We start from the raw sequence: 25669 nt of genomic DNA, 5'->3' as shown, positions 1-25669 counted from the left end.
GAATCAGTTTATACTTTAAATAATCATGTGAGTCGAGTTTGAACAATCAAGCCACCGATCGTTTAATGCGACAGATCCAAAAATGACCATTTTATTTAATATACGTGTAAAATCATGAAAAAAGTCCTAATCTTGTTCAAATTTACACATGAGCTGCATTTTAGTCTCCATTAACATGATTCCATAATCAGCTTATTTGAAATAATTATGTGTCGAGTTTGACAAATCAAGCCACCAATCGTCAAATGAGACAGATCCAGAAATAACCATTTTCACGCGTAGCATCATGGAAAAAGTTTCAATCTTGTTCCAATTTACACATGGGCTCCATATTAGTGTCCATTACCAAATTCCAGAATCAGTTTACTTGAAATAATTATGTGTTGAGTTTGAAAATCATACCACGTCCCACCACTACTGACCACCGTTGTCTTGTTAACAGCATGAACAGCGACAGATCCAGAAGTGACTGTTTTCTTATGTAGCATCAAGAAAAAAGTTCCAATCTTATTCAATTTTACACATCAGCTGCATTTCAGTTTATTTATTGACCATGAAAACAAGAAACTAAAAATGAAAGTGATTTAAGGTAGAATTTTCACTCATAAAACTTTATGAAAACTTGAGCAAAGACTATAAGATATGGCAGAATGTTGAAAAAGGTTTATAAAGAAAAATAATTACAAAATTTCTTTGGTTTGAAAGTCTCTTGACCACTAAAGCAAAGAAAATGTTCAAGAAAGTATGAATCAACCTCCTCGCTTCAACCGCCATCTTGTTTTGTTTTGAAAATTGTTTTGAAGGAGCGCGGAATCAGAAAATATATCTTTTATAGCCAGTATCCGACTTTAGCCGAGCTTTTCCTTCTCCAGATGGCAAAATTAAAAAGTGTGTTACTGGTTTTAAGCGCCGTTTCTACCAAAACGGACAGACAGATACACGGACGGACGGAAAAGTGCTAATGAAAGGCCCTATTGCTAGCGCTGGGCCAAAAACTTAAAAAAACAGTATAAAATTTACAAAGACAGATAAATGGTCTAAAGCTCTTCAATTCCAGATCTTTGCACAAAGAATTGAAATTTTAAAAGCAGCGTCTCGCTAGGGGAAGGGCCAGGTCAATACCAGGCTATTTTCATCAAAAAATATTATGCTATATTTTTATTTTGGAGTAAAATAATGCACCATATTTGCTGAGATTGATTATCGTAGTAGACCACATAGTTCGGTACCGACCATAGATATCTTAAATAAAACACTAGATAGAGCTACTCTTTATTTCCCAAGCAACACCAGGTGAAACAAAATAATGTACCATCTTTGCTTAAAGTAGGTCACAGTTGATCACAGTTCGGTACCGGCAATTATTTCAACCAAGCAAAAAAACCTGAATGGTGCGAAGCGACGAGGCAAAAATAAGCTTGATCGGTCAAATTGCCGGCACCGAACTTATCAAAGATGGCAGATTATTTTGATTCAAATAGGGACATAGTAGCTCCATCTACATCTAGTTTTTTAGATATCTGTGGTACCGCCAGGTTATTTATTTTTTTATTTATTCTTTATTTAACGTTGGTACAAAACAAAATAGTACAAAAGACTAATTCAAACCAACATGACAATCTAATATTTACTTAATAGTAAATAATATAGGATAAAAATTCTAAAAACATTAAAAGATTGAGCACAGTTTGCAAGAACAATATATTTTTGCTTGCAAATTTTTTGTTTTAAAGCATTCTAATGATTCAGATGTTTTGGTCTCATTGGGCAATCTATTCCAAGCCTGTCCTGCCCGATAGTTAAAGGAGTTCAAGCAAACTGCATTTTTTGGCAGTGGAAGTTTAATTTGAGCGCCTCTTCTAGTCCTTCTAAGTTTTGGAAGACGTACGGGGAATCGTTATCCTCATCATCACTCCCTGTTTCACGCTGGATAATTTCAAACTGGTCCCAGCCTAGTTTATTTCTGATATTATTGACGCTCTTATAAACTTCCACTAACATGAGTTGGAGGTTTTGAGCAAACAGCTGACATAGAAGGTAGAACAAGAATGGTATTGATTTATTAAATTGTCTGCACTGAGCTATGTCTCCTCAGCAAAGATCGCGCATATTTTGCTTCAGCCAGGGAAAGAGTAGCTCTATCTAGTGTTTTATATAAATATCTCTGTTGAAAACTAGATGTTGAGAAAATCAAACTTAAATGTTTTCATGTATTCGTTTTGATCAAGTGATTGAAATCGCCTGTTGAGAATTCAACCTTGAATATGAATGAAGTTATTTCACCCGGGAAGGCGTTGATTCTGTTTGAATGAAATCAATACTTTCTATCTGTTTGGTCTATACCATATTAATATGTTGAGCATAAATCTCAGCAAACAAGTGAAACATAACACTATATTATGGATAATGAATGTATCTGTATGGATGTACCTGAATTATCTGTTTTAATCTTCATAAAATGTCAAAAAACATCCATAATACCCAAAATATCGTCAGATGGACATTTAAACAACGTTAAAGTTAACATTTCAACGCCACAGTTTCTATTCGAAAACTCTGTGGTAAAGATTTGAATTGTATATTTGTGGTAATGTATGCATTAGACCAGATGTTTGACGTTCATAATCAGTCGCTTTTAAACAACACTTCGAACGGCAGATTCAAACTACACACCAGCTTCCATTCTTGTTTCAACTCAAGTATAAACCTCACGTCAACAAGATTGAAAATATATTGTTGTAAAGATACAGCTATGTGTTCATTAGACCAGATGTTTGTCGTTCATAATCAGTCGCAAGGTAACCAGGGCTTAATCCAGCCGTTAGATTATTACCTGGTTGAACCTGCCCAGGAAACAAGGTGTCGGTCAATTCCTTATCTGTAGCTCCATCTTCGGAAGGTAGAGCTATTTGCTTGTAAGCTGCAAATAACTCAGCTGGGTTATAATCCGGTTCCTCGACAGGGACACCGTGGATCTCAGTTGGTGGTGGGGCGCCCTGGTTTTGGCGTCTCGAGGGCGGCATATTTGGAATGTAGCCATCCATGGCATCTTCGTTTGTTTCGCTGGCGGGTGCCACTGATTTTTGTTGCTTTTTCTTTGAATTCATGGCTTTGATAATGAAAACCCATAATACGACGATTAGGATTAAAACGGCACAGATAACGCCAGTCCATACGAGAGCGGGATTACCCTCTTCTGGTGGGGGCGGCTTTGGAGCATCTAGAAATAGGACGTTGATGATTTTTAAAGAAAATGCTAAGCTGAGAGTCCCAAAGAAAGATTAACCTATGGGTTTGAAGGTACGGAATACAAGAGTTGGATTTCTCGAGTAGATTGATTCCTTTAACTTAACTATGGGGTTATGGATGGTAACCATCATGCTGGCACACAACGGATTTAACGTTCAAGTAACGTTATATAGACGTTCTGAACATTCGATAAAGGTTCAAACAACAAAGGTTGTGTACAAGCTTGGAAGAAAAATCAATTCTAACACAGGGTCCCTTCTTGAAATCGTGCTTCAAGAGTATGTAGGTTATCAGATATTCAAACTGGGTAGGATAAGAAATTATTGTGTAACTATATCTTGTATCAGAGGGTGGCAGATGCACCCCCTTATCACAAACACGATAGGATTTTTCAGCCAGTGGGGATAAAGAAGCGGACCAAAATTCAATGGGCATTGATATTCCCATGTTTTTTTTATCGCTAGGGATTTGAATTCCACTGTTTTCGAACTAGAATATTCAGTGGGAGGATTTACTTATCTGATTATTTTCAGTGGGGGCAAAGTGTATTCCGCCTATAATTTTCCACTGGGGACGATATTTTGGGCAACTTTTCCAGTGGGTCTGTGAGAAGTGGATGTGCAGATCAGATGTGTATCATGGTACTCGGCTGGCACACAACGTCAAAACAACGTCCATTTGACATTCACAACGTCCAAATAACGTTATTTGAACGTTAAAACAACGTTGTGTGCCAGCTGGGACCAATTGTCAACTCACCATAGATTGAGTAAGCGAGGTACATGCCTCGATATCCTGATACCATTGTGTTACCATGGAAACGAATATAAACATAATCAAATTCAACTTGATTCATGATGTAAATACCAGAGACATTACCACATTTGACTTGACCAATTGGTGTGGCATCTTCAAATGATGTGGTCACATACGGAGTTCCTTGAAAGATGAAGAGAATTTAAATTTGTGTTTCTTAACTGACTGCCTGTTACTGTATAGACTAGGACAAAGTTTCTTCGCATATAAATAGGATTAAAAAAGTCTAAAAAAAACATGACCCCACACCGTAGAATTCTTTTTTAACGATTTCGGTCGGCCTTTTTTAAAGATTTTTGTCAAAGTTTTGTATTTTCTTGGCTTAAAATCTCGCTGGAAAGACTCACTTTTGAATTATTATTTTGCTTGACCATGAAGCACAATCCAATTCCTACGAGTTAGACGAAAAATGAAGATTTCTTACTCAAACTGGGAATTACAGGTGGGCTTCGCCCTGCTATATAGTCCATGTCCAATATACTCGACATTGGCACTTAAACGGTTAAACTCCTACAAATCAAAGATAGCATAAAGCTTCGACTACTGAATTCTCATCGATTTTCTAATGAACTCACATCGAAAGAAGGCACACCAGAAATGAAATTCAGTCCTATAAACTAGTTCAACAGGTTAGATAAACGTTGGAGAAAGAGTTCATCCATTTATAATATGTACGCAAATCTTCCGAATATCTAATAACCACTCCCCTAGAACGCAGAGAACAAAAGAAATGAATGAAGTCATTGAAACAATATACGTACGCTTTTGCTAGCCCCCTACTACCTCTTCAATGCGTACCTGTTTTATGCGTTTTAAATAGACAATATTAAAATTGAAAGGTTTTGTTTTTAAATAAGAGTGATATTGTTTGCTTACTGATCAATTTTAATTCACAAGCTTTTCACACATTGATTGACACGGATGTGGAGCAATATTGATCGCAGAAAGAGGAAAAGAAAAACATTTTTTTGCCTGTATCAGCATAATATCAGACACTGTCCTGATATGAAATGTTTCTGATATGAAACGCAAACACTTATGTAAAAATAAAACCTTTAACGCAATATACCTCTAACTTCAACATGGTCTTGTTGTGTTCCTACTTGCGAACATCCTCCCTTCGAAGAATCTGTCTTCAAGTTTATGTCAAAGAAGTAGAAATCAATATCTTTCTGTGAACCGACGAAAATGCGTTCGTCACACGTGTTGTTTGGGTAGCCACGTGGGTAAGTGGGTGAAATGATAACACCATTTGGTCCTCTATCGTTATGGAATCTGTGAAATTAGAAAGAAGATTTTAAGAGGTTATCCAGCTGGCACACACGACGCTGTTTCAAATTTCATCTAGCGTTGTATGGATGTTAAGAAAGTTAGATCTATCTAACCGAATGCGGAAGGTTTTGTGCCAGCTGGCGGATAAGTATATCATTTAAATTGTAAGTAACTGGCAGCTGAGAGAAGGTGTCTCACTCCATCTCAGCATTCCATCTACCATGTTTAATCCAAAAAGAATAGGCTCCATAAACAGCAAGCAATGAAAACACTTGCGCACTCAAAAAGAAGGCTATAATAAACAGCCCCGTTAACAAAAACGTAGTACCAGCTTCTATTTACGAGACTCATAGTCATAACGCTAAATGCACGTTAAAATAAGGCTCCAGACTCCAAATGCCAGGTTAGAGGCAATAGTATACACGATTTTTTGATAAGTACCAGTAAACTTTGCCTCGGGCAGAGCTGTTTTTTAAAATGTTCAGGCTTTAAAGTTATGGTGTTCGTTAAAATGGGTTTGAAATCTGTTAAAATCAGTATCGTCTTAGTAAAATGTGAGGCTCAGATTGTTTTGAATTTGTTTTTAGATGTTGGCCAATTTTCAGTCTCGTGTTCTTATAAAATTTGTTCTTATAAATAAGTCTGCATCGACTTACAAACAATCGGGGCCAAAATCGCGTTCTCGAACCAAAGCATCGAATTGGAAAACACCACCGTCAGAATTCTCATGAGCAACAACTCTGATTTTGATGACACCTTCGTGTGAGTAAAGAGGGAATGGTGCGCTGTTTCCACAATATTTGAATGTCTTTGGATCTCGTTCCCTAAAAGTACAAAGTAACAAAATATTCTAGAAATGTAAAATCTTGAACCCTGTATGTCTAAAGCTGAGTTGGCCACAAAGCCTAAAATAATACTTTGACAACTATTTGAGTTGAAACCGAAAGTCTTTTTATGACGTGAAAATCTATTCCTGTTGAACGAACATGAAATCTTTTTCCTTAATTTGCTGGTCAGGTTAGGTGCAGGAGGTTCAATGTCATAAATGTTTTGCAGTTTGGAAGTTACGTAACTTTCGTACTATCTCTAACTACTTGGATGGATACCGCTTCCCATAAAAAGGGAAGCGTGACCAGTTTTAGAGTCCACTAGTCCGCTATCTTTGTTTTCAATTCTGGTCTTTGACATCGCGATTAAAATGTTTTGAAATTCGAACGTTCGAAAATCTAAGTTAAAAGTTAAATTATGAATAGCATTGCAATGTAGTCGATTACAAAAATTGACTCACTCCAACGAGAAAAATCTGCGATCTTTAACCTATCTAACGTGTACAGGAAAATGATATCTTTCGTTATTGTGGAATTATAGGTAATCGTGGGCAAAAACAGGTAAGGTTGTCTCAAAACTCACCGTCATACATTTTAACTCTCTTCACAAAAACTATTAAAATTGAAGGAATGAATTTGATTTACCCTATGGTGATCTCTAGATAGTCCGTGTCACATTTAGGGTACGTCCCTGGAACCTTAAACGTCACACTTGTCATGAAGTTGATGACCAGAAAATATGCCGGTGCTGGATAGCTTGGATGGTTCCGTAAGGTGTACGTACAATCGGTATCCGGCATGTAGGATCTTCCGTTCGATCCATAAAGCGGACTTTTGAGAAGACGTCCAGACGTTGTTATACCGTATGTTGATCCACTGTAATCGAGTGTCGGTAGACCGCAATCGTTTGCGTTCATTGTGTTTGCTACGTGCTACGGGAGCAGTCAATTAGGATGGAAAAAAATACTCTTCAAAGGGTGCTATGGGAGCAGTCGATTGGGATGAAAAGGATGCCCTTCCTCAAAGGGTTTTCTATATCTTGTGTCTTTCAAACCGATACTTTTCAATACAAATATTCCAAAATCCAGCTACAATTCTCGTTATCTTAAAATATCATCGAAAATTAACAAATTCGTTACTTGAGTACCCAACAATACAGTTTAGAAATATTTTCTACAGTTTTTTTTCTCTGTTTACAAAGTGTATTACAGTCTATCCATGCTAGAGCAATACCCTGAATAACAGCATAACGATGATAATTTCAATAATTTAATTCAAGATTTTGTATCCCTCCTTTGTAATAACTGTCACCAAATCAAGTAAACAAAAAATGTAACGGCAAAAAAATCTTATGAAAATGAAAATCAAAAATTCTAAAGATAAATTTGAATCAGTCACGAACATTCAAAAAATTATGAAAAATATTTACGCAAAAAAAAATCGTGAATAGAATTAATAATTTAGATTTATTCATAATATTCAGCTCTATGGGGTTAAGGAAAAATTATAAAAATATATTTTACTCGATCACACTTAAAAAATATACACTGTTTGAAAAATTTGGTTACCAGGAAATTGTTGCCAGGTTAACCCTAGGGATACAATAAACGTCACAATCAACATTGCTGAAGGTAAAATTTCACATCGATAGAGTTAAAGGCTTTTTGGTGTAGCCTACATTGACCTCCAAGCTTGAAGAAGGGCTAGAATCGAGACTCCTGTATGGGGAATGATGTCACTTATTTCCCATCCAGAATACCAGCGTGTGGTTTTAACACAAACGCCGGATTGAAAGTAAAATCTATGGCTGGATTATTTTCAAAAAATGCAGTCCTCAATAACATAGGAACCGGTAGATACAATCCGTCGTCATAATTGCGGCGCGTTCTGGATGGGAAATAAGTGGCTTCACTTTTACTTTCCTGCGCAAGTTTAGAGATTCTACTCTAGCCCTTCGGGCTTTAAACTTAATGGTAGCCTATATCTATATACATGTGAAATTACTCGAAACAAAAATTGTTGTGAAAGTATTAAGTAGCGCTAACTGACCATGTATCAAAAACAACATTTGTTTAAGATCCATTTAACATGTGATTCTCAAAACAAATTGAATTTTTTTCCCACTAGTTCTTTGGAAAAGTCTCCAAGAAGCAAGAAGCATAAACCTTCGTGACCTTATGGGAGTGAAAAAGCTTAAGCTTTTCCTGCAGTAAATCATTGAAGAATTGCAGTTTTAACCGTTTTTTTTTGATTTTCTTGGTGAAAAGTTGGAGCGGATTGTGTTTGAAGCCAATCAAACCAAAAAGCATATTATTTTAAATGCAAATTATTACTTTCCAAAAAAAGTTTTAATACTGTTAAAAATAGTAATACTATATATATTCACTCTAATAAAAATTTTTGAGCTCTACAATAAATAATTTTAAGCGATAAATAGGAAATAAATATTATCATTCGGGTATCAAGTTAAAAATCCAATAATGGATGATCCAATATACTATAATGAACACAGTCATTAAAATCATATTGGCTAGGTTTAAAATATTGAGAGAAGCTATGCTCGAGTCCGAACGAGTTTCCCTTTTAAATCGCTATGTACAAGCATGTAGAGATCCGGCTACAGTGCGTTAGGTCGTGGGTTCAACACTCAGCCGGGTCATACCAAAGACTTAGTACAATAGTACAAAAATGGTACTTGATACCTCTCTGCTTGATGTTCAGCAATTAAAAGAATGATCAAGGGTAAGTGAAACAATCCAGGGAGAAAGAGTGGCGCCTTCCCCTACCTTCGGGTAGACAGCTATCGAAAGAGGAGCCTTCGAGTCGCTTTCGAACATAACAGATTGGTTAGCGACAATATAACACCACGGAACTAAAGGCCGGCGCAAATGAATCCAACATTTGATCCAACATTATTGTTGGATCAAATGTTGGGTTCATTTGTGCAAGTCATAAAATTGCAACTTTTTAAGAAAATTGTTGGAAATCAACATTTTTTATGAGATTGACGTCACTTTTATGTTGGTTTCAATATTGGATGCATTTGCGTAATCATGTTGGATGAAGATGTTTGACGTTTTTGCGCAAATGACTTTTCATGCAACTTTCCGAATTTTTCCACGTGACTTTTCGTCTAACATTTCGTCCAACAATGAATTGGAAATGTTGGATTGAATGTTTGATTCATTTGCGCCGGCCTTAAGATTGATCCATCAATCACTTTCTATGTAAATGGGATGAGCTGGAGTTTTTACAAGATACTTCACTAATTGGTCATTTGAAGTGATAGAGATGACGCGTTCTTTAGAAAAAGTTACAAAATTGTTTTATTACTGGTTAACGACCAACCAAATCAAATAAGAGCTTGTAAAAACTCCAGCTTGTCCCATGTAAATAGAGCATGAACTATTTTGGGCGTACATACAGTATGTTTGAAGTTATTTTGACTTTTTGCAGGTTGCTCCAAAAAAAGAAATCTCGTTCGATACGTCTCACTGTGTAGAAAGGTAACAACATTTCTCATCATCTTTACAAACGAAATACCTGTGTTTCAAGCCAAGAGTGTAAGACGATTATTCAAAAATGAGCTCTTTCTCCCACGAAACCATTCGTTCTAACATGTTTATATCTATCATCTTACACTCTCCATTAAAATAACAGACTCCTCCATTAAGGGCGGTGATATAAGTGACCTCTCATAAGCCGCCCTTGCCATCCAAGGTGGCGTGGGCGTGGGGGTAATCCGTTCTGTCGTATTATTATTTGACCCTTCCGTCATAGAATCTATAGTCATGTCTTCTGTTGGGGAGGAATGGAAGTTTGGAACATATGTTAATTTACGACGTCTTTTTTGTTCAGAAGCACTCAATTTTTTCGGTACGTAGTTCATTAATTGGTCACCGTGTATAACATTCCGGATACGCGGAGACCGATGTTCAGAAAGTGACCGGGTACGCGGCACACGTGTCATTTTCCGGTGTAAAGATGCGGAAATGTCTTCGTCTGAATTTTCTTCCGGTGAGTTCCGGTGTTGATCGTGTCCGTTACATAGACCGTCCACTTTTTCGTTGTTATTATTTATTATTGGTAGACTGGATCGTTTGTGGCAACGAGATAACCGGGATTCTTCCGGTGAATCCGATGTTGGAACTTCCGGTCCGTCCGGTTGCTCTTCTGAGATTTTACCTTTAACTGCTTTCGAAACTTTTCGTGCCCGACGGCCTTTGGTTTTTGATGATTTTGATGGCTTTCCGTCTGGTGTGATGATCGGGGAATTGATTGGATTAGCACTAGGCTGGATGGCATGTCTACGAATTCCGCTTCGCTCGCGTTTGAGCATACGGGTGGGATCGGGCGTTGGAACGGGTGATGTTAAGGGCGTTCGCTCAAAGCCAGTGGTATTGAGAACGAGTGTTCCAACACTTTGTAGACTCGGTGCAATCGACCCTAAAACATATAAGGTATCTTCTAAATGTTCACCTAACGGATATAAGTACAGCTAACTATAAAGTAAGCATGTTTTCGACTTCACCAGAAAAAGAACTTGTAATTCCCCTTTTCTATTCTCCTTGAACTTAAAATCGGAATACTGCGATTTTGTGCAAAAAGTCCGAAAAATCAGATTTCAGATATTTACCCAAGGACGCTTGTCTAAGTAAAAGAAAAACATTTTTTTTATTTTTATCAGCACAATAGCGAGGTCAAGCACGGGTTTATTTTGACCATAAAGTGCGATACCGTTGGCCTGTAGATAACCTTACCAAAGCAAACCATGCAAGTGAAATCTTGTGTACAGGCCTACGATATCGCATTGGACGGTCTAAATAAACACTTGCTTAACCTCGCTACTCTAATAACAATAGAGAGACAGTGTTTTGATATGAAACACGTGTCTGATATGAAACGGAAACACTTATGTAAAAATAAAACCTTTAAATAATACCTTTGTTATCCCATTCCCCTCCACCGTCTGGTAATTTCGTTGATGATGCATTCGGTATCAGGGCTTTATCAGCCGATACCAGGGCGGGACTTTTCCGTTTCGGTAACCTCATCCTGGCTTGGGCGTACGAATAATACAAAGAGAAATTACTACCAATGACTGAAACGGGCAGGGCGACGATAAGAACTCCCGAACATGCGGTCAGTCCACCGATGATTCGACCGGCTAATGTGTCCGGTGTGACGTCACCATATCCAACAGTCGTCATGGTGATTATAGCCCACCAAAATGTTTCAGGTATACTTGGAAATTTCGTGTTGTTCTGAAAATGAAAGGTGTTCGAATTGATGAGAATTTTGACGAAGAAGGACGCGGATATATGAATGGAATGTAAAGCTATACAAAGTGGATTTTCTTTGACTCGAACCTCTATATCCGAATGCTATACAAGTGCCCCTTTAGTTAACAATGTCTAATAAACCTACCCAATAACTCAAAAAGTTGTGTTCGAATTATGGAGACTCCGCTGTATCTTTCCTTCAGTGCCAGGCTCGGATACAGAGGGAGGCTATAACCAATGGAGGAGAGTGCACTTTATTATCGTATTACCTTATATGGAAACTAATTACTCTCCATGAATAAGATAGCCTACCTCCTGTATCCAACCCTGAGTGTATAGCTAACAGGCTCCTTGAACATTGATTATAGTGATTATGTCTTGCAAAATAGGCAAGTCTTAAAATTTTATTTTATTTTTTGGCACAAAAAATCCCTTTCCGATTCTGGACAAACTGAATAAATGTTTACCTGTCCCTGTTCAGCGTAGAAAACACACGTTGAGAAAATGACCATCGGTATGAAGACGATAATACAAAGTAATAATAATTCATTAGCGCTTGCTTTTAATGTCTGTGCAATGACCTGCATACCACTCAGATTCTTAAAAAATCTGAACAGCCGAAACACTCTTAAGAGTCTGGTAACAAACAATACGTCAAACGCATGCGTATCAGCTATGAAACTAATGTAGAATTGAGCTGTCGAGATGATGTCTATCCATGTCATAGCACTTTTGAAATATTTTTTCTTTGAAGGACAACACCATAGTCGTAAGAGAAGCTCCAGTGTGAAAAATGCACAGTAGAAATATTCGAGTTGACCAAAAATATGTTTCTCTTCTTCAAAGTATTTGACAGTTTCCGCACAAAATGTTGTGAGCGACATTAAGATGATTACTAAGGAGATGAACGCACTGACCTAGAAAATAAAAAATGGAAATTGCTCATCTAGCGAGCCGTGCAATAAATACTTTCAGGGTTTAATGAGGAGAATTACTGCCACGCTCACAAATACCTCTTTTAGATTTCATATTAGTCACATTGTGTTTAAGCGAGAAGACGTATCATTACGCCAATAGCGATTGCAGTGCAGTGGTAGAGCGTCCAGCTACGGTGCGCAAGGTTGTGGGTTCAACCCCAAGCCGGGCCATACTAAAGATTTCCAAAAAGGTTCTTAACGCCTCTCTGCTTGATGCTCAGCAATTAAAAGAAGGATCAAGGATAAGTGGAGAAATCCAGGGAAAAAGAGTGGCACCCTCCCCTACCTTCGAGTAGATAGCTATCAAAAGAGTTACATTCGGGTCGCCTCCGACTGCGCTCGCAGACTCACTAAAGTCAATAACTAAATAACTAAAAGCTAAACAAACATTCCAATCAGGTTAGGGAGTGAAATTCACTAACCAAGCAAAGCAGTGGAAAACCGTAAACCTTAAAATGGAAAGGTCATTTTTAAAAATACAAATCAAGGTTCAGTTGTTCTTCGCTTAAATTTTCTCTCACTGAAAAAGTTCCATTTGAGAAACAAATCTTTGGCCACAAATACGGAGGATTTCAAATCAAGTGTCTCTCTCTACCCTTCGGACGTTTGACATACGCTAACACGTTTTTTTTCTTCAGAAGAACATCCAAAGTTTTCAAAGCCTTCAGATGTTCATTACTTTTTTGAGTTTCAAGCCTAAAAATGTTCTTAACATGTTCTTATTTTCCATTTTTTCTATGAAAGTGGCTGTTTTTCAGTCAGCAAAGCCTTAAAATGTTCTTTTACTTCTTCTTAACATTTTCGCCATCAAGACCTTATTATGTTCTTATATAGTTTGTTCTTATAACAAAACGTGTACCTGAGCATAAACTGATGAAAACGGTTTTTCCAAGATAGCCCATAAGCGCGGTCGAAAGGCTAACCATTGACTCCATAATGATTTATGGTCAACTGTTTGTTGATATGGTTTTGATTTGTGCCGACCTGGTGCTGACGTCATCAATATTTCGATATCTTCAGCCTCGTTGTCGTAATCATCATCAGCGTTACCTATCGACAGAGGGAGTTGTCATCTTATAAAAAATCATTCGATTATCATAGCACTGTTTGTTATCTCCGAATATAGGGCTTGACGGGTTAAAGATTTTATTTTTACATAAGTGTTCCCGTTTCATATCAGATACGTATTTCATATCAGGACGGTATCTCCCTATTGTTATATTGTGTTTGATTTCGCGCTAAATAAACAAACAATTGTTTTTATTTTCCTCTATCTTGCTCCACATCCGTGTCAATTCAACGTGAAAAAGCTTGTGAATTATAATTGAAGAGAAGACAAACGATTTATCACTCTTATTCAAAATCAAAACCTTTAATCCCAGTATTAAGAATAGGGTTTAAATAACGGGTATATTAGCAGACTACAGTAAGTGTTAGTTGTATTTTAAGTCAAAAAGTCATGTAACAGCATGTCACCACCTAACGTTCAAGCCTGGAATGTTATAGCTCTTAGATATGAACGGATGTAGAAGGTCAGGAAAATATCCTAGTCTTACTCATTAGGTGTCAGACATAATCATACTACGGTCAAAAACTAATTCTTCGCCACGGCATGACGTCAGAACTGGGGAACAACAGAACACTTACTAAAGATTTATCATGTGTTTTCAGTAAACATAATCTTTTAGTGAGTTAAACAAGAGTGTTTGTTTTACTCTCGAAATTATTAAATCTTATTGGTTGAAAAAGATGTCACATGACTTTCCGTGGCCAAAAATACATAGTTTAAAACAATTAAAAGTCTGGTTGATTGCTATGTAGCCTTATCAGAGGTCATTGTTATACCTTTTCCCCACAGTATGATCGTCAATGTCTTTGTTATGTTAGTGGGTGTTCTTGTCACGGTCAAAGTCACGTCTGTCAGTGCAGTGTTTTATCTTACCTATTATTTTACAAAAGCAATTTAGAATGTTCGACAACATGATGAGGATGTCATTAAGTTTCAAGCCTGAAGGGCTAGAGGTGAAACTTTAACCCTTTTCAGGCAAGAGAAATTGAGGCTTCTAATTTCCCTTCCAAAACGCGCAAAGAACGCACCGAAATCATGACGACGGATTGTATCTAGCGGTTTCTTTTTTTTGGAAGACTACCTTTTTTGAAATCTAGCGATAGATTTTAGTTTCAATCCGGTGTTTGTGTAAAAACTTCGCGAGGGCGTTTTGGATGGGAAATAAGTGGTTTCATTTCCCATCCAGGAGTCTCGCCTGTAGCCCTTCGGGCTTGAAACTCAATGGAGGATGTATATACAGTAATGTAAACTTTCAGTAGAATTTAGTTAGGAAAATCTCAGGAGGCATTCAAGGTAAGGTTCTTAAGGATGCGCTTTTCAAGCTTCCCAATATGCACTGTTAGGGTCAAAGGGTGTTAAAAGTGAGAAAAACTAAGTTTTTTTTGGGCAAATTTAGAACAATTTGACCATTTTTTCCTTAAAAATGACATCGTGCACCTAAACTTACCTTGAGCATGTATGTCAGTTACCGTATTATCATATAACACCCTTATTACTGCATTATACGCATTATAAACGACTCCAGTCTAGAAGTGACACTTACCTTGGGCATGTATGTCATCGAACATTGATAGATTTTTATGAGCATCACGGTGTTGTGTATACGTTCCCCAACAACAAGGTTCCATCATCAATTCATCTACACCCCAAAACGCCAATTCCTGTAAAAATAGAAATTGGGATGGATATTACGTTCTTTGCATGTTTGGGACTGAGGATATCAAAAGTAGCTCCACATATTTGAAACGGAATACAGTTGGCGCTCTCTAATTCGACGTTAATCTATTTGGTACACTCCGTTATTCGATAATATAGAAAGTCACCATCAACGAGATATTCTCATAAACAACGCTCTACTATTCGATACGCTGAAAATCCAACCCCCATCCTTGAAAATTAGAGAGCATCAACTGAAAGGATTTTAATATTTTCCCGTTTTCAGATTATAACAATCAGGAATCAGCATAATTACTTATTAAGATCATACATTAGTTAGAGCAAGGTTTTTCGCCTGAGATTTTGGTGACTTGTGGAGGATTTTGAGACAGAAAAGCTTCTTAATATCGCCGAGATAGAAATCCGTCTGAAACGAAAGAATATTAAAACTGCTTCCGTATGCATCTATTTTGGAATAAAATTTCCCGTTTTTTGCATTGTGTGACTATCGCAATCAAATCAGCATATTACTCATTGCCATTATAGTACATTCCATAGTCAAAATGGATCATGGGTAATCAGTACTGATTGCGCCCCGATAACGGTTTCGCGTTGGTTAGACGCAAAAATCCTTAAAACTTTTCAAAACATTGAACCAATAGTAAGTCGTTATTAGCGTGCAATGGCCCTGATTAGCGTGCAGTGGCCCTGATTACCCGTTACGCTTTGCCACTGTAAAATAGCCTGCTATAGTACATGTTTCCATAAATTACCTGTTCAAACAAAGGTCCACACACATCATTCGGACAATGTAGTTTGCCTGTCCGACAATAATTCAAAATATTCGTAAAACATTGTGGATGGCGATCAAAGAAAAATTCATTGCCTTCCGGATCAAAATCTGCCATTTTTAAGGCTGTTTCCGCTATCCAGTATAACCGGGTATCCGGAAAATTTTGTATGGTACTTATGTAACATTCATGGCGTAGACCACCCACGTTGATGATGACGCGATCTTTTGTTTTCCCGCCGCCCATGGTGGCTAAGGATGTGGTTACACAACTGCCAGCTAAGGAGAACATCGTTTGGGATCTTTGGATCCAAAATAAATTTAAGATAACTTTGTTAAGTTCTGTCTTTGGGTTAATGTACTAAAGATTCCCGTAACGGGGGTTCATCTATAAGTCTTAGAATCAACCAGTAAGTTACAGAAACCAAACAATGTTTCCAATGAAAATGTATTCAAGAACTTGTCAAAGATCTTTCAAATTTCTGACAAATTGAGATAAAATTTGAAAACGGTCGAAGTGCGGTGATGTTTAAGCCCGTTCTCATAAAACTGGTCTACACTAGAAAATATAAAATCAATTTAAAGAATTTCAAAATGAAATCAGAATGAAATTCTTCGATGAAGTAATGTAACCCATTTTCACTTTCAATGAACAGTCAGTCAACCAGTTGAATTTTGCAGTTGTCATGCGATGTTTTATGAATTGTAATTTTATTATGTTGATGTTCTTTAGTTTAGGTTCAAGTATGAATTTCTTCTAAATGGAAAAGATGCGAGGAAATGATAAGAACAGAAAAAAAAAGTAAAAATAATTTCTATTCCCGACTTTGAAGAACCTCGGAAATGAGGGTAGAAGGGATGACTCTCCTTTGGGTAAAAAAGACCAGCTCATTCGGTTAAAAAATAGTACAAACGAAAAATATAACTTTATAAAAAAACTTTTTCCAACCCAATAAGATTTGAAAAGATAAAAACATAGACCGATATATGCTATAAAGATAGACTTAAACTTCTTCATAGAAACCTGACCGATAGAGTCTCTAAGGGAAAAAAGAGATTGAAACTTGAAAAAACGCTTTTGGGATTTCGCCCAATTTCCTTCGGCCCCAAAAGGGTCAAGCTACTATATATTTAAATTCCCTGTAGTTAAACTTATATATAAAGTCAAAAATCTGACTTTGTCGTTACATATACACATACAAACTTACAAAACACCACTGTGTCACGGACCCGCTGGAAAATTTGGCAAAGATTTCGCCCCCGATGGGAAAATAGCTTGAAATTTCATCCCCATTCGAAATTCAACGTTTAAAATTGCACTCCAAACCCATCCTCACTGGATTTTTTAACCTTGGAACAATAGAGTTTCTTTCCCCATTGAAATTTCAATAGGAATTTTTATCCCAACTGAGGAAAAAAGTTCGACTGGGGCTGTGAGACAGGGGTGTTACAAACCTAATCGACAAACAAATACAATAAACCCACCACCAATCTCTCTCTTCGAAAGTTGCTTGAAGTAGATTGGGTTCGAGATTTAATTCTATGATAGATCATACTAGTAGCATCCCCAGGGGGGGGGTACTAGGGCAAGATGGGTTACGGGGATGCTCCACTGGTCAGGGTACCTTTTTTAACCTCCACGAGTCCTAGGTGGGGTCGCAAAAACACCAAAATAGAAAACTTTTGGAAAATTTGGGGAAAAAGTAGAAAATTTGAGAAAATTTTGGAATTTCAGTCCCATTCAGGGTCACTTTTTTCGCAAATTTCGAGTCCCACGTGGGGTCCATTTTTCGAACGACAGCGGAGCACCCCGTCGTTCGACAAGGGTAGTACCCCCCCCGGGGTAGCATCACTTTTATTACCCTAAAAACATCACAATACTTGAAAGTAATTAACTCGAACCCAGTCTCCCTAAGTATGGTCGGGCCAAATAAACGCGATGGCGGTTTTCAAGCGAGAGTCTATATTTCTTAAAGATTGGTTTTTATTACTTTTGCTTGGAGAAAAAAATAACGCCACGAAAAAAAAAACGACCACATTTAAAGAATGCATTTCACGTCAAATTGGGTCAATGGAATTGTTCCCAATTTTCTTTCGAATAAAAAGCTAGAGTTGTTGAAGCTCTGCTTGAAAAGTACAATTTCGTAGCTTACGCTTTTGGGGACCGACCTTAACTTACTTAAGAATGCAACCACCTTCCTTCAAAAAAAGTTTTCCTTTACACTGAACCTTTGTTTTGTATCCTAAATCCAGGCTGGGATTTTTCGTTTTCAAACAAAACTAGTTTCCAGGCATCAAAGGTTTTCGTATTTATTTGTAAGAGCTTACAGAAAAATATGAATAAGAACAAAGTTTTCTTTTAAAGTCAAAAGTTAAAGTTTTAAGTTTAAACTCAAGCAGAGACTAATCTCTTGATGACAAGAGGCAAAGATGAAGACAAAGAGACGAGACGAAGCACACATTTTCAGCCTCGGCCCTAAAGATTATGGCGTAAAAATACATTTACTTATATCAGAGCCGTATTGGGGTAACTATTTATTCAAATCTATGATAATGTTCTCAAACTATTCTTATAAATCAATCATATTATAAGAAATCAAGAGAGGGGTATCTCTTTGCTCTATTTCACTGTTTGGCCCAACCTTTTTCAAAGATTCGCTGTACCGCTAAGATAAACTGTGATAGAAAGTGACATCTGGTCGATTCTTCCAAACATTCGAAAAAATAAAAACAGCATGATAATTTTTTTCCCTTAAGCCTAATAAAAGAAGACCCATGATTTATAAAGATAATAATAGTACATAACATTCATTTTTCCTGGATAAAAGCTGGTTTCCATGTATACAAGAAGCCCCTGTATGAGAAGCCCATCGAATTTTTAGGTGAATTTGTGAATTTAAATCCTAAAAAGCTTTTCCGCGCTCACTCTGACAAAAGCCATACAATCCTGACTAAATCGTGCATAATCATAAAAAATAACAAAAGTATCATTCTTAATCTTAAACCAAACACAGAAATAACTCAAAATCCAAACAAGATAATCTTGCCAAAAAAACAGACCGACCAATTTCTTCAAAATCCTATGATTGGATAACAAACTTCTAATCAACTGCATAGTCTAGTTTCTAATACAAAAAAATTTAGAATAATATTGATATTTTCTTTGACTTTTACACCAAGTAACTCATTAGGTCTCTCTTTAGCTGGCAAATATTTAAAAAAAAATTGATAAGTAAAACTTTACTAAATTTGTAAAAGTAAAGAGTTTTTTGTAGGAATATTTTAAAAGTAAATTAAGAGATTTTTTTAAATTTCTAACACTTTCGGTTATGAAGACTGGATTTTTGAAGGGGTGCTTAAAATCAGAATAAAATTCTAGCAATCGATAATATGAATTATATTCAGACTTATTGTAATATCGACTGAAAATTATTAAGAACAATTGTTCTTAGAGCAATATGCTAACATCAAAATCTGTATTCTCACTTTTGCTTGTTTTATATATCAAAAAAAATATGTAAGTTTTTTTCGTCCTATTATTTCACACTCAGAAGGGGGCTTAGACTTTTTTTTCAAACTTTTCAATTGAAAGATTCTGATTTCAAGACCTCGTCTTGGGAAAAATTATTTACAAATTTTCTTTATAAGCAATAAAGAGAACTTTAGCTTTTCATAAGAACTATATATCGTAAAGAGAAAATTTACATTAAAAAAATGATGGTCTTTTACTATGAAGTAAATTTGGGAAATTAATCTCTAAACAGAAAAAATACTCTTCTTTCCTCATTTGCTAAGTACATTTTCTTTTGTTCCACATATATTCACATGTATGAATCCCTTACCAGGAAAATCTTTATGTTTTATTTATTCTTGTAAGTTATACAAAATGTGGAGCTTAACAAATTCTTATAGAACGACGTTAGCCCAAAGATCATGCTTTATCTGAGAGTTTTACAAAGAAAACCTTTTTATTTGAAATAGTTAATTAGTTGAAATAGTATACACTAATTAAGCTTTATCCCTAAGCCCACCCTCGGGCTCAAAAAATATTACGCAACATATAAGCCCGCATGGCATCTTACAACCGCAAATGATTTGAAGGGCTCTAAATTAGGTTGGACGGGTAGAGTTTTAACGCCAGACTTAACACTTAGCAGCTTAGAATCTGAGGAACTAAAAGTCCAAGAATGGTGCAATAGGGCTCAGAATATAGCCTGCAAGTCTATAGACCCCTCCCGAATTGAAATACTCGAATAAATTTATCAATTTGCCCAAAAGTGACTTTTTCGCCCGAATTTGGGAAAGGTTGAAAATTCCACTCTAGTCCTGCAGACTTTTATAAACTTAATGAACAACATCTGCCTAGGCTACGTCATATCATCTTTCGTTTCGAGCATAGAACTCCTACTCTTAAGACCAGTCTCTATATGAGCGCGCTGCGATCACACCTTTTGGCTTCATTCCTTTTTGCTTGGAAAAAAGATTACGTCATAAAAATGTAGCGAGCGCTCGAAAAAAAGTTGAATACATTTCAACTTTTTCAATCATTACGTTAGGATCGCGCCAATGGAACCGAGAATGGAACGGTTTCATTTTTCTTTTAATCAATAGCGTGGAAGCTTTGATCGAAAAAGTACGATCGCAGCGCGCGCAAGTGGAGACCGGGCTTTAGTAAGGCCCAAAAGCCTGGAGCTGTATATTATATAGACTACATGAGTCAAGATGCTCTCTCTAGGTTTATAACTTTTAAGGGAAAATCAAATAAGCTAATCACGAGAAAATAAATTCTCGAGCGCTGTCAAATGACGTCGACGCAATTAGTATCCAGCTTTGATCGCAGCTTCATTTTCAAACAAATCTTTTATGTTAATTTTTTTAAACTTCTATATTGATTTAAAAATGTTTCAATTCTTGCAACATCTTTTTCTTTTATTAGGTATGACGTAATAGAGGGGAAGAAGAATCGTGGAAAAAGCAAGAATTTTTTTTGAAGGTCAAATTTAAAAAGGGAAGTTTATAGACAAGCTCACAGTTAGCCTAATCAAAATTATTGCCTTAAAAACAAGCCTGCAATTCTTTATTAGCTTAAGAACGGGGCTTTTCAAATAAGATTGAGGATTTGTTACCTTATGCTGTCGCGAAAAAATTTTACATAACTTTTCGGAACAATTGTTTTATCTCATTTAGTATGAGCAAAGCTGAAACTTAAAATTCAGCCATCACCTCCATCAAAATTTACCGTTACTCGTTAGAAAAGCTTCCAAATTTTACTAGTTACTTATGTATGAAATTCTAGATAAAATTATGAAATTTGAATAAAAAATAAATATCAAAATAAAGTTTGGGCGAAAGGTACGTGTGGGGAATAAAATCTCAGATTTTAAATTTCCATATCTTGAGCTCAGATTTGAATCGTCTCCCCCTCGTTCTTACTACCGAGTTCATGTATGTGCGTGTTTTTCTGGGATGGAAGCGGTAAGGTTAAGCTTTTGATTGCTATTCTAAATAGCCTGGTTTAGCTTGTACTTACCATATAATGGGTTTTTCGGAGGTACAATGTCAGACTCTCTACTCGGAACCTTAAAGTACTTTGTAGGCTAATCAAACTTTAAGTCATACATGACATAATCAACAAGGCTAACAGACCGAGTTAAAAAAACAATCTGAACAAACAAAAATATTATTAATTTTTTGTCTTAGAATAACCAAAGCTTCAGCGCAAAACACAATTTTCAACAATTTTAGCCATCAACTTGACCTGATGAAAATAAAAAAACAGCAAAGAAGTTCCTTCCATTGTCTCGAGTAAGAATCTCATGAATACTGACTGACTTAAGCCAAGATGCTCTTCAATGTTTAATATTGGTTCCAAGCAAGTGACTTGCGTTCCCTTACTTAGAATTCTATTGTTTTTATTAGAATCTGAGAAAGAAGTAGCTAGCAAAGCCAACGAAGTCTGGTCGTCTTAAATAGATGTCCACTTTCGAGGATGGTGGAGTGACTAAAGCTATTTGTAAAAAACCCACAGTTTCGACCCGCAAAATGGGAGCCGGAAGAAGACGAAACTGATTTACAACCGTCTTCAATCAATCAGGATCGAGACAAACCAAAAGATAACTATCTTCGTTGCAGAAAAACAGACATTCATAAATTCGGTAATCAGGACCATGGAAGAAACCATTTCCAGGCCCGGCGGAACAACCGTAAAAGAGGAGAGGCTAAAGGCTCAAAATGAGATAAAACTCGCCATGAATCGGAGAAAAAAAGTCTATTTTGCTCAGGCTTCAGCCTCCCCAGCCTCCCCGCTTCCATCAGGCCTGCTTCCATAATCCTGGTTACTGAGTTTATGAGTTTATGAGCTGATGGGCTCAATTCTATTTGTAATCTGGTTATCCTTTTAGGGCTAATCAGTCTACTATTGTGAACACTGTGAGCCATCTAACATCATCAATAAGTCCAAATCCAATTGACTGAGAAAAGAAACCAAAAAAAATGAACAACAACAAAAATGAAAACATGAAATCAATAAAAAGTTGGGAAACTATAAGTAAAATGTGGATAGCAAAAATTGAATGAAAAAAGGAGAAAAGTTCCGAAAAATAAAGAGAATAGGACTAAAGAATTAATGTTGAGAAAAAAACAACTTTTTTGTTTTTTTGCGAAAATTGTTTTGCTTCACATATTCGCGAAACGTAGTAAAAAATTATTATCAAAAAAAAAAGTAAATGGGAAATGAGAAAGTTAAATGAACATACGAGGAAAGAACAGAAGGTTAGAGCCTCAGCTTTGGTAAAAAATGCTTTGAAGGGGGTAATCAGATGGTTAGAAATTATTTGGCCTATAAAATCTCTCATGTTCTCAATTCTTTTCCTGGAACACATTTCTGAAGATTTCAAATTGCCATATATCTCGATATTAGAAAAAATTTCGCCAAAAAATGACTTTATCTAAACATCATGGATAGATTGTTCAGGGACTCTATCTTATTAGAAAACAGTCTAAAAGCTAATCTCAAATGCCAAGAACATGTTGTTTATAAACTCAAACAAAATTGACTCGATCTCATGGTAAAAAAAATTATAGGAAAAGACATAGTGCAGAAAGGGGTCGTCTGATCACCATCCTCCCCTTCTTCGCACCCCTCCTACTTACTACCCCCTTTTTCATGAAAATTTCTAATCCCTTTTCTTCATTGTTTCGGAAGGTGTCACCCCCTTCCCCCTTAAGAAGAAGGGTCCGAACTATGAAAGGTGTTAGCAAGGGAACAGTTAATAATTGGACCAACGCAATGGTTCTGGCTTGTAAAAGGCGGGAGAGCAACATACAAAACAACGTTGATAAGGATTAGAAGACGTTAGAGTGGATTTTACGTATTCACTTTAAAATAAACTGCTCCTACCAAATAGGAGGACCGACTTGCAGAAATTTAGAGAACGGGCTACCTATATATGCTGTTTAAAATTTACAATTTCACTTATAAACGACACACTGATCCTCATATAAACTCAGTTCATCAGTTAAGCAACCCCCTTTCTCACAAGTTCACTCATGCCACACCAACCACAGTAACGTCAACTATAACGCTAGAGGAGCGTAGAAATAGCATAATGTAAAACCTTGGTTAACCAAAGGAGAGGACAAGTCGTAATAAAAGTCTTTCAAAGTCATCATGAAATGTCTCAATGATGTTTAGAAATGATCAAGTCTAAGGCCAAGTAAGTATTAAGAAATATCTCACCTATGACGCTAGGGGAGCGTTAAAATAGCAGAGTAAAATAGCTTGGTTAGGGATAAACACCAAAGGAAACGACATTTAGCAAACACTCAAATAAACCGCCCCTTATCTCTGTGTTAAATTCAGAGTATACCAAAACTGACTGACGTCAGGGATCACCAAAACACAGAAGAGATATATTACGTTCAAAAGAGTTGTTATTTTAAATACTCTAAACTTTAAGATTATAAAATGCAATAAAAAACATTATAGCAGAGTAAAATAGCTTGGTTAGGGATCCGGGGGGGGGGCAGTCAGGCAAATTGACCGACGGGTATGTGCGGCGGTTAAGGGTATGTTTTTCAAAATATCAGAAATGCAATGTAAGGGTGGAAATTTCAGCAAATCTGGGAAAAATTGCAAATTTTTGCTCAAAAATGTTGATTTTTTTTGCTCTAAAAGAGTTTAAAATTTGAAAAAATGCACTGTAAGGTATGAATTTCACGATTCTGCACTATCTAAAAAGCCAATTTTTTCGCCGCACATACCGTCAGTTGGTAAACCCACTGCCCCCCCCCCCGGGTTAGGGATAAACACCAAAGGAAACGACATTTAGCAAACACTCAAATAAGCCGCCCCTTATCTCCGTGATAAATGCAAAGTATACCAAAACTGACTGACGTCAGGGATCACCAAAACACAGAAGATATATATTACGTTCAAAGAGTTGTTATTTTAAATACTTTAAACTTTAAGATTATGAAATGCTCACAATGTTTTTTAGATCTATAACACCCTCTTCTCACAGACCCGCTGAGAACCCTTCCCACTGGAAAAATTGTCCAACATATCGTCCCCTGTGGAAAATTTTCCTCAATTTTTGTCCCCACTGAAAATAATACAATAAACCAATTCCCACTACAAAATTCGATGCGTTTTTCCCATCCCCGCTGAAAAAAAAAGAATTGAAATCCCAGCCATAAAAAATAGGTGAATATAAATCCCCATCGAGTTTCAGTCCGTTATTTTTATCACCACTGGCTGAAAAAAATCTTACCGGGTCTGTGAGAAGGGGGTGCGTTCTATATTTAATTCTGCTTCTAAGATTTCTATGTAATTCTCATTTCAAAATAATTGAAAATTTTCCCAAGTCATAATGCAATGTGTCCTATGACTTCGATGGAATCGAATTAATCGAAGATTAAGTTCTTAAAAATGCTTTGTATCGTATGAAAAACTCCATGACAAAATTTGACATTCCAAGGAAGTGAAAAAGAAAAAAACATGTCCATGCAAAACTTTTCTCCTTTCGGCGTAACGAATTCAAGGAAATGAAAATGGCGGAGAGGTTCGAAAATATGAGGAGGAGTTTTCGATTCCATTGCATTGACCATTATTCATTCATGAGCAAAAAATAAAAAATTATTAGATATATGACTAAATACAGGAAAGCTCCGACTTAAAATGAAATGTTTAGAAGTAAACAAAAAGTAAAAAGTAAAAAAAGACAATAAAATGAAATCGAACGAAAGAAAAAAACATGACACCCTTTTTCCTCATTTCAAATGGCAGGAAGCATTTAATCAACAGGGGTCCTCAAGGAGGTCTCCAGCCCCCGCAAAGGATAAGTAAAAAAATGTCATGACGGGGCGGCGGTGTAATCTACACGTGATGCTAGTTAAATCGAGATAATATCATTTGTCTCGATAGGTTTCAGACCCCCAGAATTCATTGAGAAAACTCCTGAAAATTTTTGGTCGAATATCTCTCAGCTTTACACGTTTACAATGAATTTGAACAATACATATAAGCACCAAATACTTTTCAATTTGGTTTCTTAACTCGAACAAGTTTTCTCACACCTCCAGTTAACAATACCTTGCAAATCATATACCCCATAACTCGAAATTTCATTAAAACGAACAATATGCGTTCCCAAGTGTGATCGAATTTATTAAGACTTACTGTACCACTTCGAGGTGCCATACCACTGGCAAAAAAATTTCAGAGTTGGTCA

General features: G+C 36.5%; 2 protein-coding genes across 5 annotated transcripts in view; both read right to left on the bottom strand.

Moving 5' to 3' along the window:
- Positions 1 to 1565: 1565 nt before the first annotated feature.
- LOC136805474 (uncharacterized) lies at positions 1566 to 7501 on the bottom strand. The gene is made up of 5 exons (XM_067062047.1): positions 6810 to 7501; positions 5994 to 6161; positions 5135 to 5340; positions 4009 to 4188; positions 1566 to 3220 (listed from the first exon to the last, which is right to left on the bottom strand). The coding sequence occupies exons 1-5, from the start codon at positions 7079 to 7081 to the stop codon at positions 2751 to 2753; spliced, it is 1296 nt and encodes a 431-aa protein (XP_066918148.1). The 5' UTR covers positions 7082 to 7501; the 3' UTR covers positions 1566 to 2750.
- Positions 7502 to 8495: 994 nt separating this feature from the next.
- The window catches only part of LOC136805469 (voltage-gated potassium channel KCNC1-like), a 30111-nt gene continuing 12937 nt past the window's right edge, over positions 8496 to 25669 (bottom strand). For 2 of the 4 annotated variants that reach the window (XM_067062043.1, XM_067062042.1), the window contains exons 4-8: positions 15036 to 15153; positions 13283 to 13473; positions 11914 to 12363; positions 11107 to 11428; positions 8499 to 10610 (exon numbers count right to left, since the gene is read on the bottom strand). In XM_067062043.1, coding sequence (XP_066918144.1) covers positions 9796 to 10610; positions 11107 to 11428; positions 11914 to 12363; positions 13283 to 13473; positions 15036 to 15123 — 1866 coding nt within the window. In that variant the 5' untranslated portion in view covers positions 15124 to 15153 and the 3' untranslated portion in view covers positions 8499 to 9795. Of the gene's footprint in view, positions 10611 to 11106; positions 11429 to 11913; positions 12364 to 13282; positions 13474 to 15035; positions 15154 to 15921; positions 16870 to 25669 lie in introns of those variants that run through there. The other 2 variants (XR_010846407.1, XM_067062041.1) reach the window with 2 other exon arrangements.

The sequence above is a fragment of the Clytia hemisphaerica genome, unplaced genomic scaffold, assembly GCF_902728285.1.
Source record: "Clytia hemisphaerica strain Z4C2 unplaced genomic scaffold, Clytia hemisphaerica genome assembly, whole genome shotgun sequence".
Lineage (NCBI taxonomy): Eukaryota > Metazoa > Cnidaria > Hydrozoa > Leptothecata > Clytiidae > Clytia > Clytia hemisphaerica.
Note: the sequence above shows the minus strand (reverse complement) of the source record. Positions and strands in the feature narration are given on the sequence as shown.